This window comes from Canis aureus, chromosome 3 (genome assembly GCF_053574225.1).
Source record: "Canis aureus isolate CA01 chromosome 3, VMU_Caureus_v.1.0, whole genome shotgun sequence".
Classification (NCBI taxonomy): domain Eukaryota; kingdom Metazoa; phylum Chordata; class Mammalia; order Carnivora; family Canidae; genus Canis; species Canis aureus.
This window is the reverse complement of record NC_135613.1, coordinates 45,517,887-45,533,991: the sequence shown is the minus strand read 5'-3', so window position 1 is coordinate 45,533,991 and position 16,105 is coordinate 45,517,887. Positions and strand designations below refer to the sequence as shown.

General features: G+C 39.0%; 1 protein-coding gene across 3 annotated transcripts in view; it reads left to right on the top strand.

Annotated features, from left to right (window-relative positions):
• The window catches only part of SLC35D1 (solute carrier family 35 member D1), a 42,608-nt gene extending 28,303 nt beyond the window's left edge, over nt 1-14,305 (top strand). The window contains exons 12-13 of one of the 3 annotated variants that reach the window (XR_013376440.1): nt 200-282; nt 14,025-14,067. Coding sequence is in view for 1 of the 3 variants with exons in the window: in XM_077892241.1 (XP_077748367.1) it covers nt 200-282; nt 14,025-14,133 (192 nt within the window). In the remaining 2 variants the exon portion in view is untranslated. Of the gene's footprint in view, nt 1-199; nt 283-14,024 lie in introns of all 3 variants that reach the window. The other 2 variants (XR_013376439.1, XM_077892241.1) reach the window with 2 other exon arrangements.
• The last annotated feature ends 1,800 nt before the right edge of the window (nt 14,306-16,105 follow it).

Here is a 16,105-nt window from a genome sequence, read left to right as displayed (position 1 = left end):
GAGGGATAGATTGGCAAGAGGTTAATGTCATTTCTTATTCCTTATTTCCTAGTATACTCGTTTTCGGATTGGTGGGTTTTGTTGTCTATTTGATTTTGTATTTTAGGGGTAGGTATTTGGGCCATTGTGTGTGTGAGTTTATGTGAATATTGAAAAAGCTCAGACCTGTGTAACAGCATATTGCCATTTTTCTTTGTAGAATATATTAATAACTTATATTGGAATGGTCTTTGGTGGAGATTATATTTTCACATGGACAAACTTCATTGGCTTAAATATCAGGTAAGTAAAAATATTTAACTGAAACTGACAAGTGGGATTTGGATACTTAAATAGTGTCACAGCAAGGGGCTATTTTATTGCAGATTTGTTCATTTATTAAACAATTACTGAGCACTTACAATATATTGTATATTTAATGTCTTCACATAATGTTTTTTAAGAAATGGGGATAAAATGGTTCCATATTTATGCACAGCATTTAGGAAATCTTTTCTGGAAGTTAAACCCCTTTTACTTTATTAGCCTTCAAAGAATAGTCTTTACTTATTATGCTAGATGGCAGTACATGGTTCTCAGGAAAATACAGGGCTGAAGAAGAGCAGCTCTGTTAGAATTGCTTTATATGTGTCTGACCGTGAACATATCCCTGGATTCATTTAGTCCAGACTTTGTCAGTGATGACAGTGACTTGTATGAAAGATCCTTTTTAGTTCCAGAATTAATTTCATAGTTTTAAATACTGTCTGTATTCTTAAAAATTCTCAAATTTGTATTTGGGCCAGACCTCTGTCTTGAACTCCAGCTTCTATATCTTACAGTCCACTTGACCTCTCTAGCTGACATATCCAGAACTGAACTTTTTTATTTCCTCCAAAGTGTGCTCTACTCACAGCCTGTAGATATCAGTTGCTACAGATGCTATCCTTCTAGCCTCTCAGTTAAGAAACCCCGGAGTCATCCTGGGCTCTTCAGTCTTCTACCCAGTGTCTGGTGCGTTAGCAAATTCTGTTGGTTCTGCCTTCAGAATAGATCCAGAAAAGAGTCAGTTCTCACCTTCTGCATTGCTTTGTCATCATCTAAGCCAACAATGTCTCTTTGTCTCTTGCCTAGATTACCACCTAGTCTTCTCCATTTGTATGGCTAACTCCTTTATGCCTCTATGCTTTAGCTCAGATTTTACCTGCTGAGGGAAGTTTACCCTGACAACCTGAAATAAAATTACAGCCTGCTCTTCCCTTCCTGATACTGCCCAAACCCTCTTACTCTGCTTTTCTATTTGTCTTTTCCAGAGCTCTTAATCTCTTTTAATGTACTGTATAATTTGCTTATTTATATTATTGCTGTTTTCTGTCTCTCCTGCTAGAATGTAAGTTCCATGGGGATGGGGATGGGGATCTCTGCCTGTGTTGTTCACTCATTTCCCAAGCTCCTAGAATGAATCAGGCTACTGCTTCATAAGTGTTTGATGAATTCACTATGGATTGCTGAAAAAGCACTTTGGAGACTAAAAAGAATCTTCTAGAATATGGGAGTGCCATTTTTTTAACTTACAGCAAATTATATAACCTCTCTGGACTCTTATTTCTTTAAATGTAAACAAGTAATAATACCTGTTCTACCGTCTCTATGAATCAGTATGAGAATTTAATACTAATATTGGTAATAGGTTAATAACTCATTGTTGTCCCTTCTCTGACATTGAATTTTGCAAGTATACTTTGTCTTTGAGAGGAAAAGTCATTTGTTATTTGTGGGGTAGGAGTTGGGGGGAGTGGGTGTCATATGTACCTAGGATCACATATTATAGAAGCTTGAAGATGAGTAGTTCAGCCTCAGACCTTGTTTGGTTGCAGTTCTGATGCTTGCTGTGTGACTTTGAGTGAGTTGTTTATCTCTTCTGAGCTTCAGTTTTCTTACATGTTGAAATGAAAATATCTGTATCTCTTTAGAGTTGTTAGAATGAAGTAATCTATTATAAAATACCTAATTCACTGTGCTGAGTAAGTATCAGTTTCTTTCATTAATGTTTGTGAGAAAGGGCTAGGATATAATGAGCAACCTGATGGAATAGTTTTGACTTTGGATGTGACTTACATTTCATTCACTTCTAAAAATTTGGATTAAAGAATCATATGACACCATATAGACCTGACTCAAAGATGCCTTGATTTTCTTTTTTGTTCCCTTCAAATAAATAACCTTACAGCCAAAATGAAGTAAAAGCTTCTGTTTGCATTTTCAGATCTCTGCAGTTCAAATCTCTTGTAAGATAACAGAGTTCTTATAAGAAAGCTTAGGTATCTTTTTTCATATAACAGGCTATTTAAAAAAAGTTTTAGGGGTGCCTAGGAAACTCAATTGGTTAAGCCTTTGGCTCAGGTCATGATCTCAGGGCCTTGAGATCGAGCCCCCTGCTCAGTGGGGAGTCTGCTTCTCCCTCTCCCTCACTACTCATGTTCTCTCTCTCAAACAAATAAAATCTTAAGTAAAAAAACCCAGAATTTTTAAAGCATCTGAGTATGTTGGAATGTTACTCCATATGTCAATCTAACATATATCAAATCCATTATCTTGAAAATTCTTCCAGTAGAATTTCTTTTTGTGTCTCATGGTGCATTTTAGTTCTGGTTAAACAGTCTCAGTTTGCTAACAAGTTTACTGGATAGTGATAATTATGATAATGGCTGTCGTTGGTATTTATCCCTAGTTAGTATTTTTGATAATTTCTAATTGCTTTCACATTTTATTGTAATAAATGTTACATATCCTGTCTCTTTATCCTCTTTTATTATAAGGCTAGGGAGAATGATTGATGTACTTAACCAGCCAAGTTAGTTGCAGAGTTGGGATTAAAATTCAGTGAATTTTTGTTTGAATACTATTTCCATTACAGTGTGCTTTTCAGCTTTTGTAGAGGAAAGTATATGTTATCTAATTTTTTTCACTTTTTCTCTTTAGAAGGAAAATTACGGTTTTATTATTTATATTTTTTTACGACTTCCACTAGTTGGTAAGCAAACTCACAGGTTGTGAATGTTACTTTTTTTTTTTTTTAATTATTTATTTATTTATGATAGTCACACACAGAGAGAGAGAGAGAGGCAGAGACACAGGCAGAGGGAGAAGCAGGCTCCATGCAACAGGAGCCCGACGTGGGATTCGATCCTGGGTCTCCAGGATCGCGCCCTGGGCCAAAGGCAGGTGCCAAACCGCTGCACCACCAAGGGATCCCCCTACTTTTTTTTTTTTAATGTAAAAACCAAACTTAAAGTGGCTGTCATATTTCACTTGAATTGGAAATGGTGTCAGTACATCTTTGCACTTAGAAGGAAATCACTAATTAAATCATATTCTTAAAAATTCTATAATTAGGGGTGCCTGGGTGGCTCAGTCAGTCAAACATCTGACTCTTGATTTCAGCTTAGGTCTTGATGTCAGGGTCAGGAGTTTGGGCCCAGTTTTGGGCCCCACTGTGGTGTGGAACCGACTTAAAAAAAAAGATTCTATGATTAGACCCAGATACATCTAGCTTACCTCTACCCTGCCTAGTTTCTTTGTTGTTTTAAGAAAAGTTTGAATAGGGCAGCCCCGGTGGCTCAAGCGGTTTAGCGCCGCCTGCAGCCCAGGGTGTGATCCTGGAGATCTGGGATTGAGTCCCAAGTCCGGTTCCCTGCATGGAGCCTGCTTCTCCCTCTGCCTGTGTCTGCCTCTCTCTCTCTCTCTCTCTCTCTCTCTATCTGTCATTCATGAATAAGTAAATAAAATCTTTAAAAAAAAAAAAAAGAAAAAGGAAAAGTTTAAATAGCCTTGTCTCTATTGTGATTCAAGTGCAAGAAGCAGGAGGTTTGCACTGGTAGCTTACTCAGGCTTCATCCAAATTGATTCTGTGATTTAGGAGGATTTTTTTTTTTTCCCCAGTAGGGCTCTGTTGAGAGCCTGGCTGTCTTCAACTCTTCTAAATGCCTTTTCCCAGTAGCCACTTACTGAGTGCTCACCACCCAAGCCCAAAAAGGCAACAAGCAAGACTAGGGAATGATTAGTGAAGAGTGGTGACAAGAGCCTGCTTCTATATTTCCATCAGTTGGTGGACTTGGCCTGTGTCTTTGGCCTAAGTAATGTAGCCTTTCCAGATAATGACATCATCCTCATAACTTCCCAGGCTAGAATTCCTAGAATCTCTGGGACTCATCTTCATCTGTGATTCTTTTTTTCCTTCCATTTAAAAAAATGAATAGATGATTTAAATACAGTCAAATTCACCCCTTTAGTGTTCTGTGAGTTTTAACAAATGCATACAGTCATGTAACTACCACTACCACGTTCAAGATATGAAACAGTTGTATTATCTCTAAAATCTTCCCATGTCCCTTTGCATTGAACCTCTCCCTCTCTGCTCAACCCGATAGAGATCCGTTTTCTTTTCCTGTAGTGTCTAGAATGTCATAAAGTGGTAGATTTTGGTCTGACTTCTTTCGCTATTTAACATACTGCATTTGAGATTCCTTGTTGCATTCTGAGATTCTGTGTTGTTGTATGTATCAGTAGATTGTAACTTTTTATTGCAGAGTATATTCTGTTAGGGATATATCACAGTTTGTTTATCCATTCACCAACTGAAAGATGTTTGGGTAGCTTCCAGTTTTTAGCTCTTTTGATTTAGCTGTTATAACACTTGCTTAAAAGTTTGTGAACATAAATTTTCATTTCACTTGGGTAAATACCTAGGAGTGGAATTCCTGAGTTGTCTGGTAAGTGTATGTTTAACTTCATAAGAAATTGCCAAACTATTTTCAAAAATGTCTGTACCATTTTGCATATCCCTCAGCCACATATGATGCTTTATAATGGTTGCTCCACATCCCAGCCCTTGGTATTGTCAGTTTGTTTTTGTTTTTTAAATTCTGGACATTTTAATAGGTCTGTAGCGGTATCTCATTGTTTTGTTTTGTTTTAAAGATTTATTTATTTGAGAAAGAGAGAGAGTGGTGGGGGGTGAAGGATAGAGGGAGAGAGAAAGAGAAAAACGTAAGCCGACTGTGCACTCAGCGTGGAGCCCAGTGTGGGGCTTGATCTCAGGACCCTGAGATCATGACCTGAGCCGAAACCAAGAGTTGGATGCTTAACTGAGCCACCCAGGTGCCGCTCATTGTGTTTTTACTTTCTGTAATGATTCATGCTTATATGCCATCTGTATATATTCTTTGGTAAAATGACTTTTCAAATATTTTGCCCATTTTTTAAAAATTGGGTTTTTTTTTTTTAAGATTTTATTTTTAAGTAATTGCTGCACCCAATATGGGGCTCAAACTTGCAACTCCAAGATCAAGAAGTGTATGCTCTACTGACTGACCCAGCCAGACGCCCTTTTTTTTTTTTTTAATTTTATTTCGTTTTCTAAAGTTTTAAGAGTTCTTTATTTATTGTGGATACAAATCCTTTGTCAGATATGTGACTTACAAGTATTATTTCCCAGTCTTTGGCTTGTCTTTTCATTTTCTTAATACTCTTTTTTGAAGAGCACAATTTTTAAGGCTACTTTATCAGTTTTTCTTCTGTGAGCTCTGCTTTCAGTGTTAGGTATCTAAGAAATCTTTACCTAGCCCATGGTTACAAAGATTTTCTCTGATGTGTTCTTCCAGTTTTACAGTTTTATTCTACAATTAGGTATATAGCCCATTGTGGGATTAATTTTTATATATTGTATAAGATTGGAAGAAAAATTCTTTTTGGTGTGTGTGTGTTCAGTATAGATATCCAGTTGTTCCAGTACCTTGCCTAGTTTTTTTTTTTTTCCTTGCCTAGTTCTTTATAATACTCTTTTGTTTTTTAATGTCACTATTTTATAAATGAGGAGGCTGAGCCTAGAAAAGTCAAGTAAGCTGAGTGCATTCTGAAGCATGTGTCTGTATGCCAGGCATTATGTTCTAGAGAGACATGGTGCATTCCCCTTTAGGTCTACCAAGGTCACACGATTAGTAACTCATGTCACAAGGATTTTAACCCAGACAGGTTGTATTTCAGAGTCCCAAGTTCTCCTTCCTTAATGCATTATCATTCAGCAAATGACTGAGTAACTACAATGTAGCCTAGTACTGTATATGTCTCCATTTGCCATTTTAGATTGTTGGCTATTTGAGGGCAGAAATCACTTGTCTTATTTACAGTTGTGCCAATATTTATCAGCGTCTGGCCCATAATAAGCATTCAACTAGTAATAATAACAAATTGTTAGCCAATATTTTTTATGTGTTACTTGTACTGGGCATTGTCCTGAGTATTATACTTAATCTCTGTAGCAGCCCTGTGAAATAGATGCTGTGGAATATTCCATTTCCCAGAGATCCTTAAAAAAACTTGCCCCATCATAGCCAGCTGATAAGTATTCAATTCATGATTTGCCTTCCAAGTCTTTATTCTTAACCACAGTCTGGTAAGTAGTGGATAGATGAATGGATTAATTTTATTTTCATCTCCCTTCATGACATGACATCATACTGGTTACATATTCTTAAGTCAGCCTCCTTTAGTATCACAAAACTCATTTTACTGTAGCTTCTGTTCTGAGGCACACAAGGGTCTACACAGTCTCTGAGATGGGACATGGTGCAGCTCAGAATAGCTTCAAAGTTGGTTCCTGAGGCCTTTTGTCTAACTACCTCTGTTCAGCACCTGAATCTATTCCCTCATTTTGGACTTCTTTGCCTATTTCCTTAGAAAACATAAGTTGCTTCTGATTTTCAGACTGCTTTTCCTCCTGCATAATTCCATCCTGGTAGACTCTATTCTGGTTCCAGACTTCTCCTGAAGGACATATGCTTTTCCTTGGCTGAGTGATTCTCTGATTTGGAGAGCGAGAAGGACATATTTTGAATTACCAGTTAGCTGCTGCTGATGTAATATCCACTAGGCTATTTATAGAGTTATATAACTGGTATCGGTGTCACTAGAGTAACTTAGACTTTCGAATAGAATCTAGGGAGGTTGGCTAGCTGCTGGTTATATCATAATTCCTGACAGAAGAGCAGTGAAATGGAATATAGCAAAAACTGTGTTCTGTTACAGGACTGCCTCAAGCTATTTGTAATTCACCTTTCGCAGCCTGTTTTCTTGCTCTCAGTTTCTGAACTTGAGAGTTGTCTGTCCTAATTTTGCCACTAAACTTCTCTGACTCATCCTGTGGGAGTCCTGTGGAAACTACCATGTGCTCAGTAGGTCTAGTTATTTTGCGGGAGACTTAAGACATTGGAAGGAATTTCCTGCAGGTGTGGAAGGAACCATAAAATATATTATCCTTTTAGTTCTGATAGGAGGCATCTAACCACATTTTAAGGTTTTTTAAGAGGCAGAGAAAGAGGCAAAGAAAAAGGAGTATAGCCAATGATGGATGTGCTGAAGATAGTTTGGACTCAGCCCCAAGTTGATGGAACAGTATCAAAGATATCAAGAAAGCAAAACAAACACATAAACAAAAAACCTCTTTCTGAATAGCTAAGAAAATCCCCTCTTCCAAAAAACTAATATTAAACAGTAAGGGTGGGCAGAAAACAAGTTTTAAGGCTTATATGATTTTGTTTTTCAGTAACCTTTTTCTAGTGCAGAGTGTTTAAAAACAACAGCAACAATAATAACAAACTTATCTGGGCCTCTCCAGAATTCTGATCTTAGAACATTTGCCTGATTCATATCAGTTAATAATAATAAAGCAAAAAATATCCTTGTCACGGCCCATGAGTTCCAAAAACATCACTACAGGATTTGGGAGCCTTTTATTTATTTATTTATTTTTCTAAATTTACTCCTGGGCCAATTCCTAAAACTCCTGGGCAGATGGAATGGTTCTCATTCTGGCCAGACAGATCTTTGACAAAGGTACTTCTATTTTTAAAGTATGTGCACAGACCACACTTACCCTAGTGTAGAGGGGACATAAATACATGGTGGAAAGGCAACAGATAGGGAGTTAATGTTGCTGAGTACGATGTGCATGACATCACCTTTACAGTGCCAGCTCGTTTAGTCATCTCCAGTTCACATGACACTGAAGTTGAGAGTCAGGTAAAGTAATTTGTCCAACGGCACATAGCTGCCCTAGTGAGAAGTGGAACTGTGATCTAACCCTGATCTGACTAGAAAAATCTGCCCCTTGATTTAGCCATGCAAGGGCACATGGGATAAGAGATTAAGTGGCCCCTCTTTGTTTTGAACATTCCCAGAGCCACCTTGTTTACCTCCTTTTTTACCACTCATTTGTCTTTATTCTCCTATCTCCTTTGGTAGGCAAAGTAAGAATCAGAATAATTGAACCCATTCTGTGCATATGTTAGTGAAAGTGATGACTTAGTGTATGCAAAGCCAGAGACTAATTTTTATTTTCAGGGGATTTGTAATTAAGCTGGGGAGTATGGTTAATACCTGGCAAACATTGTTTTAGGCAATGGGAATAGAGCTGCTATCAAAAATGATCATTAAAAAAAAAAAAACAACTGATCATGATCCTTGCCTTTCATGGAGTTCTCCTTCTAGTAGAGGAGACAGAAAAATGAATGAAGATAAATGAGTGAAATATTTGCTGGTGAATGTTAGCTGTGATGATAAATAGTATGGAGAAAAATAAAGCAAGGAAGGGGAATAAGTATTTTAGGGGGTGGGGACATTTACTGAGAAGATTACATTTTGTGTAAATACCTAAAAAATGGAGGGAATGAGCCACATCAGTTTCTTGAAGGAAGAGCAAGTGAAAAGAGCCTGAAGTGGGGGTGTGCCTAGGTGTGTTCAGGGAACAAGTGAGGCCAGGTTGGTGGGATGTTATGAGATGGGGCTGTGCAGGTAATGGGGTGGAGTAACAGAGTGGGGGCTACATTTAAGAGCGGGGAAGATGTTGGAGGATTTTGTATAAAGGAGTGACATGATCTGATTTAGCTTTAACGGGATTACTTTGCCCACTGTGTTGACACTTAGGCAGAAGGAGGAGGGAAAGTATAAAATGATGAAGTTAACAGTAATGGCTTTCATTCATGTAGGAATCATAAAGCATTTATTATAACATTAGGCATTTATATGGTCTTAACAGCAGCAATGATGAGGCACTTCTCTACATTCTCTTGAGAGCTTTCCACAGCTGTCATCACAAGAGTGTCACAAAGTAGCTGTCCAGACTGGAACGTGTCATAAGGCAGGGGTTGTCTGCTTGGGAAACTGCATAAAGGAAAGGCTACTTATGTGAGTTCTTGAGCAGTAGGTAGGATTTGAGGTGGAAATAGAAGGGAAATAGGTATTCCATTGAATTCTGCATGGGCAAAAGCACAGAGCCAGTGCAGGTGTTGGATGGGAGACTGGGAGGATCGGCAGCAGGTACTCTGGGATGGCTGGAGTAAGGGATTCCACAAGAGTAGTGCTGGAGAAGTAGGCTGGCCTTGAGCGTGAGGCACCTCGAGTATCTCATAACACAGGAAGGAGAAATACCCAACTTGGAAGATGCTATGAGGGTTACTGCTAAACTGCGGATCATAGAGGTTAGGTCAAGGCTTGCTCACTGAGTACAATTAAGGCCTCTTTGGGATGACCAAAGACAAAGGACTTACTATACCTAGGACTCCTTGATTTTTCTGGGTGAGTGGATGTACAGCCATGAAGAGGAGGAAGAGCAGCAATTGGCAAAACCTGTTTCTTCTGTTTGCTTTTTAGCAATATTAGCTCCTGGTGCGCTTTGGCGTTTTGACTGTTATCCCTATTGGATGTCTACTGTATGCTAACCTTTTGAAATGGTCTATTGCCCTATTATATAATGAAGTATAGAATTTAAATTATAAAATTATATAGTTTTATATAGCCTCTTATATAAATTACATAATTTAATTCTCCTTTCAGTCCTCAAAGAGTGGTATTCTAATTGCCATTTCACAGATGGGCTTATTTCACAGAGCTGAGGCTCTGAGAGATTAAGTAACTTGTCCACCATCATAGACCTTTGTGAATGTCAGCATCAACAGTCAACCCCATAACACCTCTGTGCTTCTCTCTGTTTAGATTGGAAAGCTCTGGAAGGTGATACATACAGAGGCAACATGGCTCTGCTTTATTTGGCTGGTGAGAAAGAGGAGAGAAGGCTTCCCAGTGGGCTATATGGGGAGTTAAGATGGGGTATTGGAAGAATGTAGCCAGAGGTCCCATTGCAATTATTTGGGAGGAATTACTGTATTTTAGGAAATAGCAGTAAAAGTCAAACTACCCTGGGTCATAGGTTTGGTATACGTTGACATATTGTACAGGTGACAATATGACAGAGTCATAATCTGAAAGGCAGAGCTGCCCGGCTAGATGAGCAGATGTGTCAGATGCAAGGTTGAGATGGAGATAGACTGGACCTTAAGGCTCTTGCTCCCTGACCATGGAGTTGCTATATGGAAGGCATTTCTAGCATATATTTGTAGAACAGATAGCTAATTGTCTGACGCTGGTAAATATGTACAGGTCTAGGACATGTAGATTATGTCTGCATGGTTTGGGAAGATGAGAAGTCAGAGCAGATGAAGTGGCACCAATCAGCACCTTTCCAGCCAGTCTTGCAGTATTCTAACTAGACCGTGTCTGTGGTTCAGTGGAGCCTCATCTTTCTCTTCTATTTATCTCCCAGCTTTGTCTGTCACAGTGGGTTCAGTGAATTCATAGTTGGTAGCACTGTGATCTGAATATTAGGCAGGTGGAAAATTGCTTGAGATTTAAAAAAATGAGTATTTAGGATGGTCAAATATGTAAATAAATCCAGAGTATCAGAAGTCATCATCTTTAATGTGAATATTTATGGAGCCAATAGATTGAGAATTTTTTTTTTTGGTTTGAAGTTGTAGAAGATCCTAATTCCAAACCATTTGGTAATGATGTATCAGGATTCATTTAGACTGCCCCACCCTGAGTCTGGGATTTTTCGTTTGTTTTCTCCAGCCTCCTCTTCCCCTCCTCAAAGCTTACCCTCATTACCAAAACTGCCAGGATGCAATTTATATTCCTTTCCTTTTTTTTTTTTTAAAGATTATTTATTTATTTATTTATTCATTCATTCATTTATAGAGACACAGAGAGAGAGAGGCAGAGACACAGGCAGAGGGAGAAGCAGGCTCCATGCAGAGAGCCTGACGTGGGACTCGATCCAGGGTCTCCAGGATCATGCCCTAGGCTGCAGGTGGCGCTAAACTGCTGCGTCACCGGGGCTGCCCTATATTCCTTTCCAAAGCATCAACTTACTACTGCTTGGCACACAGGATCATTGTTGATGGATTCTCTTCTCTTCAGATGATTTGGGAATGGCCATTTCTGAAAATGTGAATATTTAATCATGTTAAAGTCAGGAATAAAGATGAAATGAAAAGTCTTTTATTATTACCTCATGTTGGAACTTGTAAGAATTTGAAAAGTCTGTGCTCTTTAATCCCCAGAGTTTAGAACAGCAGTCTCTGTGGTTTGGTTTTGCCCTGGTTCAAACAACCTTGTGGCAACAATGTGCCCTCCTCTTGCATCAGGTGAAGTTTATGTACTATACCACCCTGCCTTTGCTAACAGTGCATCTCCCCTCTAGTCTGTGCTTAGCAGGGCTGACGGGGAGGGGCGGAGAAGGGAATTTATATTTCCTGATTGTTTACCATGTGCCAGGATCAGGTTCTTCATGCATTATCTCATTTATAGATAGTATTATTTTATTAATACAGAAATAGAATCTCAGAGAAATTAATAGATTTGCGAAGGGGCATAGAGCTAGCAGTATATTCAGGTTTTGAACCAAGATCTAACTCCACAAAGTCCATGTTTTTTCATTACTCACTATGCTAAGGATGTAGGATCACCATAAGGATGAGGCCTGAAAGAAATTCTGGAGTATTCTTTGTCTTCTTCAATCCTACACTGCTCTACTATTTCTATCCAGGTGAAATCAGCTTAGTACAAACATCAGATTGTCTTGTCAGGAAAAATAAAGCATTGTTATGCTTAAGGTTGTTGTGGGAGGAGGAACCTAGGGGACAGAATGAAAGAAAGGAAGGAGCAATCTTTCTGCTTGGTTGTGAGGTGGGGTGGGGTTGGAGGCAAAGGGAATGGATTCTCATGAACATGTGAACCTCAAAGAATTTTTAGCTTCCAGTCAGGAAGGCTCCAGTAAGCCATTTCCTTGGATCCTGGCCCAGTTACCAGGGAAATCATCTACTTGATGCACTAGAAAACCAGAAGAGTTTCTAGAAAAGTCTGAGAGATCAGGTTCTCTAAAAAGAAAAAAAGAAGAAATGGGGGAAAAAAACTACCAGATGAAGGAGAAGATGAAGGATATGAAACTGGCACAAAGATTGGGTTCGTAAGGCTGCTTTGTTTGAATGGACCGTCACAGATATTGGCCCAGCAGTTACTTATCATACTTCCATATAGTGTCAGGCCAGTGCAAAGGACTTTGTAGAGCTAAGTAAGAGTAAGGTCTTAGAGATTTATAGGCTGATTGGAACAGAATAAGGACCAATATCTCTAACATCAAATGGAGCAGGGGCCATAAGGGAGGAAGTTGTTTCAGTGGAGAAAATCAGATTGACATGGATTTTATTTTATTCTGATCCATTATTAGGATATGTTATGGCCCTGAGCAAGTTGTGACTCTGGAACTCAGTTTCTTCGTCTTCAAAATGAAGGGATATTGTACTTTGCAGGAACCTTGCAATGCAGATGTATGTTAAATGCTTGACGTAGTAGACTTTAGTAAATGGTCACAATTTGAAGATTAAGTGCTGTGACTGCCTGATTTTGCTTCCTTATTTGCAGGAGCTAGGCATCTCTTACCCTGCTGCAGCTGGTGTGGAGCTGGGAACCCCAAATCCTAGAGGAGAATAGAACTAATTTCAAATAAGCAGCAAGTTCCTGAATCGAGTGGTCAGGCAAAAGGTGGAAGGCCAAATCCAGGACAGGAAGGTCTGAAAGCAGAGTCTGGGCCAAAATGCCCACTAGAGACTCAAGAGAGTCACAGGTGTCAGGCTTAGCCAAAGAGCACGTCAAAACAGTCTAGTCTCTGTGAGTTCCCCCAGCTTATTTGTAGTTAGTGACTGGTGCAACGGGGCTATGTGTGTATCCTCTGTGGGTTCGAGGTTGCCACAGAAAATAGACAAGTATAATCACTACCTCTCCCTCCCCCTCCACGCATACCCTCCTGGTGGTAAGTGTGGTAGACAAGTGAGGGGTACCAGAAACCAGCTCAGAGACCGATGGCTCAGGTGATAGGTTCTCCACTGTGAACTTGATTCTAGTCAGAGAGAAACCTGCTCTGTGACTCCCCCAAGGTTTGCATGTTTACTTAGTAATTGGGATGTTTTTCATTCTTATTAAAAATTACATCTCTTTGTCTTGAATTATTATTTTTGAAAATACAGAAAATAGAAAAAAATCACTTGTGATCTCACCATCTAGATGTAACCATTAATAGTCTTATATTCTCTGTAGACTTTATTCTGATGTATATCAATGTACATATTCATGTTTATTTAAATAAAATGGGATTAGACAATACTTTATGTTTTGTGAGATTATTTTTTCATTTAAGATGTCATTGCTGTTTTCATTTTATATGATTTCATGAGATACATATATTCTATTGTATGAATTTATATAATTCCCTCTTGGGACATTTACCGTTTATCTAATTTTCTGCTATAAAGTTTGTGGTAAACTCTTTCTTGATAAATCTGTGAAGACGTACACAATTCTCCCATGAAGTAGATTGCTAGGTCAGAAGATAAGCAGAATCCTAAGGTTTTTGATTTCAATAAGTCATATTCCTGTCCTGCTGGCAGGTATGTGCAAACATTCATTTCCTCAAAGCATCAACAACAGTGGATGATATCCATGATGAGGGAGCATCTCTTGTAGATGAAGACACTGTGTCTGTTTTAATTTTGTGTGCTGTTGACTTAGGAAAGTGACTCCAGTCCTCAACACCAGTCTCCCATACATTTGCCGTTCCTTCCTTTCCTCCCTGATGGTGGTTTTCTGTTTTGCAGCATTGCTGGGAGCCTGGTGTATTCCTACATCACTTTCTCTGAAGAGCAGCTGAGCAAACAGTCAGAGGCCAGTAACAAGCTGGATATTAAGGGAAAAGGAGCAGTATGACCAGAGAATTGCTTCGACTACATAGGCCCAAGTTTTTGATCAACCGAGAACACTGGCAATTCTTATACAGACACTGAGGTGTCTTGAGTATGGAGAAAATACCATTCCTTTGCACTTGTACAATCTAAGGATTGATTGCTGCCTTTTAAAATTTTATGAGAGAAACTTATAATTGTCTCTATTTTAAATATGCCATTGGAATTAATTTATATCAAACTGGAAAATGTACTGGGCTTTATAATTTATTTCTTTTATGCCGACATTGAAACATCGGTGTTTTGAAGATATTTTATTCCATAGTTTGATATCCAGGTGTCCTTTAGAGCTGCATATATACAGTGCTTCGACTAGGGCCTCATTCAAACGTTGCTGCATAGAGAGGCAGTTTAGCCTTCCTTCTCCTAGAAATGCAGCCAAGTATCTTAAATTTCTCCTTTTTGAATTTTTCTTACCATTAGCATTTTCTTCATCATGGTGTCATCACTGCATTTGCTAAAGATGACAACTTTGGCACTAAAAAATACGTGGGCTTTGAAGTTGTATTGATTTCTATGTTGGCTTCCCTAAGAAATCATGGGATGGGCACAGTGCATTCTTTGAAATTATGCTATTCCCTCTTTGTTTTGTAGGATGGGGATAATGAAGGGATGGAGGAAGTAGGCCTTTTACTCATTTATTCATCTATGTGATTCATTCATTCAACTAAAATGTACTGGGTATGTAATATGTACCTGGCATTATGCTAAGTGCTGAGGGTACAGAGATGCTTTTGGAAGTAGTTGAATGATCTCACCCCTGCTATTGTGACTGAGAGTCAAGAGAGAAAACTTAACTTTATGATCCATTCAGAAGATGCTGTGACTCTGAACAAGTCACAGAAGCTTTTTTTTAGCTCTTAGAAACAAACTGTGAGTCTGTAAATGGGTTTAGAAGTACCTGCCCCTACCTACCCCACAATGGTGAAACCAGGTGCTACGATATGGGAGGACATGCATGTGAAGAGCTGCATTCTGTTTATTTAAAATTTTTTTTTGTTTTCCTTTTTTAAGTAAACTCTATACCCAATGTGAGGCTTGAATGCATACCCCAAGATCAAGAGTTGCATGAAAACTGCATTTTGTAAAACATGCAGCTCAGCCCTTCTTCTCTAAGTGAAAATGACAGGCAAGCAAGGTGGCCACCATCTCTTTCCTGTGCTTCCCTTTGGTTGCTTTCTTTTTACTCCTCTGAATTAATACAACTAAGTCTTACAATTCTGAATGTATTGCTTGGGGCGGGAGGGAAGACTTTTTAGATGTGTCTGTATTGTCAAGGCTTGGTCTTTGTCTGGCAGTGTCCGTGTTAGAGCCATATCATCCTTTTCCATAATTGGCATGAGCATACCTGTCTCCTCCGGATACTCTCGCCTACTTTCTGTGTTCCTTGGGCATGGCAGCTTCTCTTTTGCTGCATCCTGCGAGAGCAGCTGTGAATGGGCATTGTCTACATTGCCTCTTTGGGCAGGAAGGGGCTTCACTCATCACAGCCCAGTGATTTGGCACAGAGATATCCATGAACTTTGAGTATGAGTTTGCACAGGCCAGCTGTGCAGTCAGTGTAGAAGAGGCTGGGTACTTTTGCACTGGTACACACTAACTTCTACTTACTGGGGTTGGAATCCACCACAGGGCTCTATTGCTCCAAACAATATTTTGATGGCTTAACAGGAGGCCTGGAAGGTTTTGATTTCTTTTTGTTTTCAAAAAATTATATTGAGGTCATTTTCATATTCGTGTGTTTCCTTTATTTGCGTTTGTCTTTCCTAAAGCCTGGCCAGTGGTATTGGGTCCCTAGAATTAGCCTCAAGGCCAGCTTCTAAGCCCAAAGCTCCCAAGGCTCCCTTTTTTCAGGGTCCTCTGACCTGAGAAAATTCCAGAGGGGGGAGTAGGATATTATCTTATGTAAGATTTTTCTTGTCTCTCTTACCAATGGG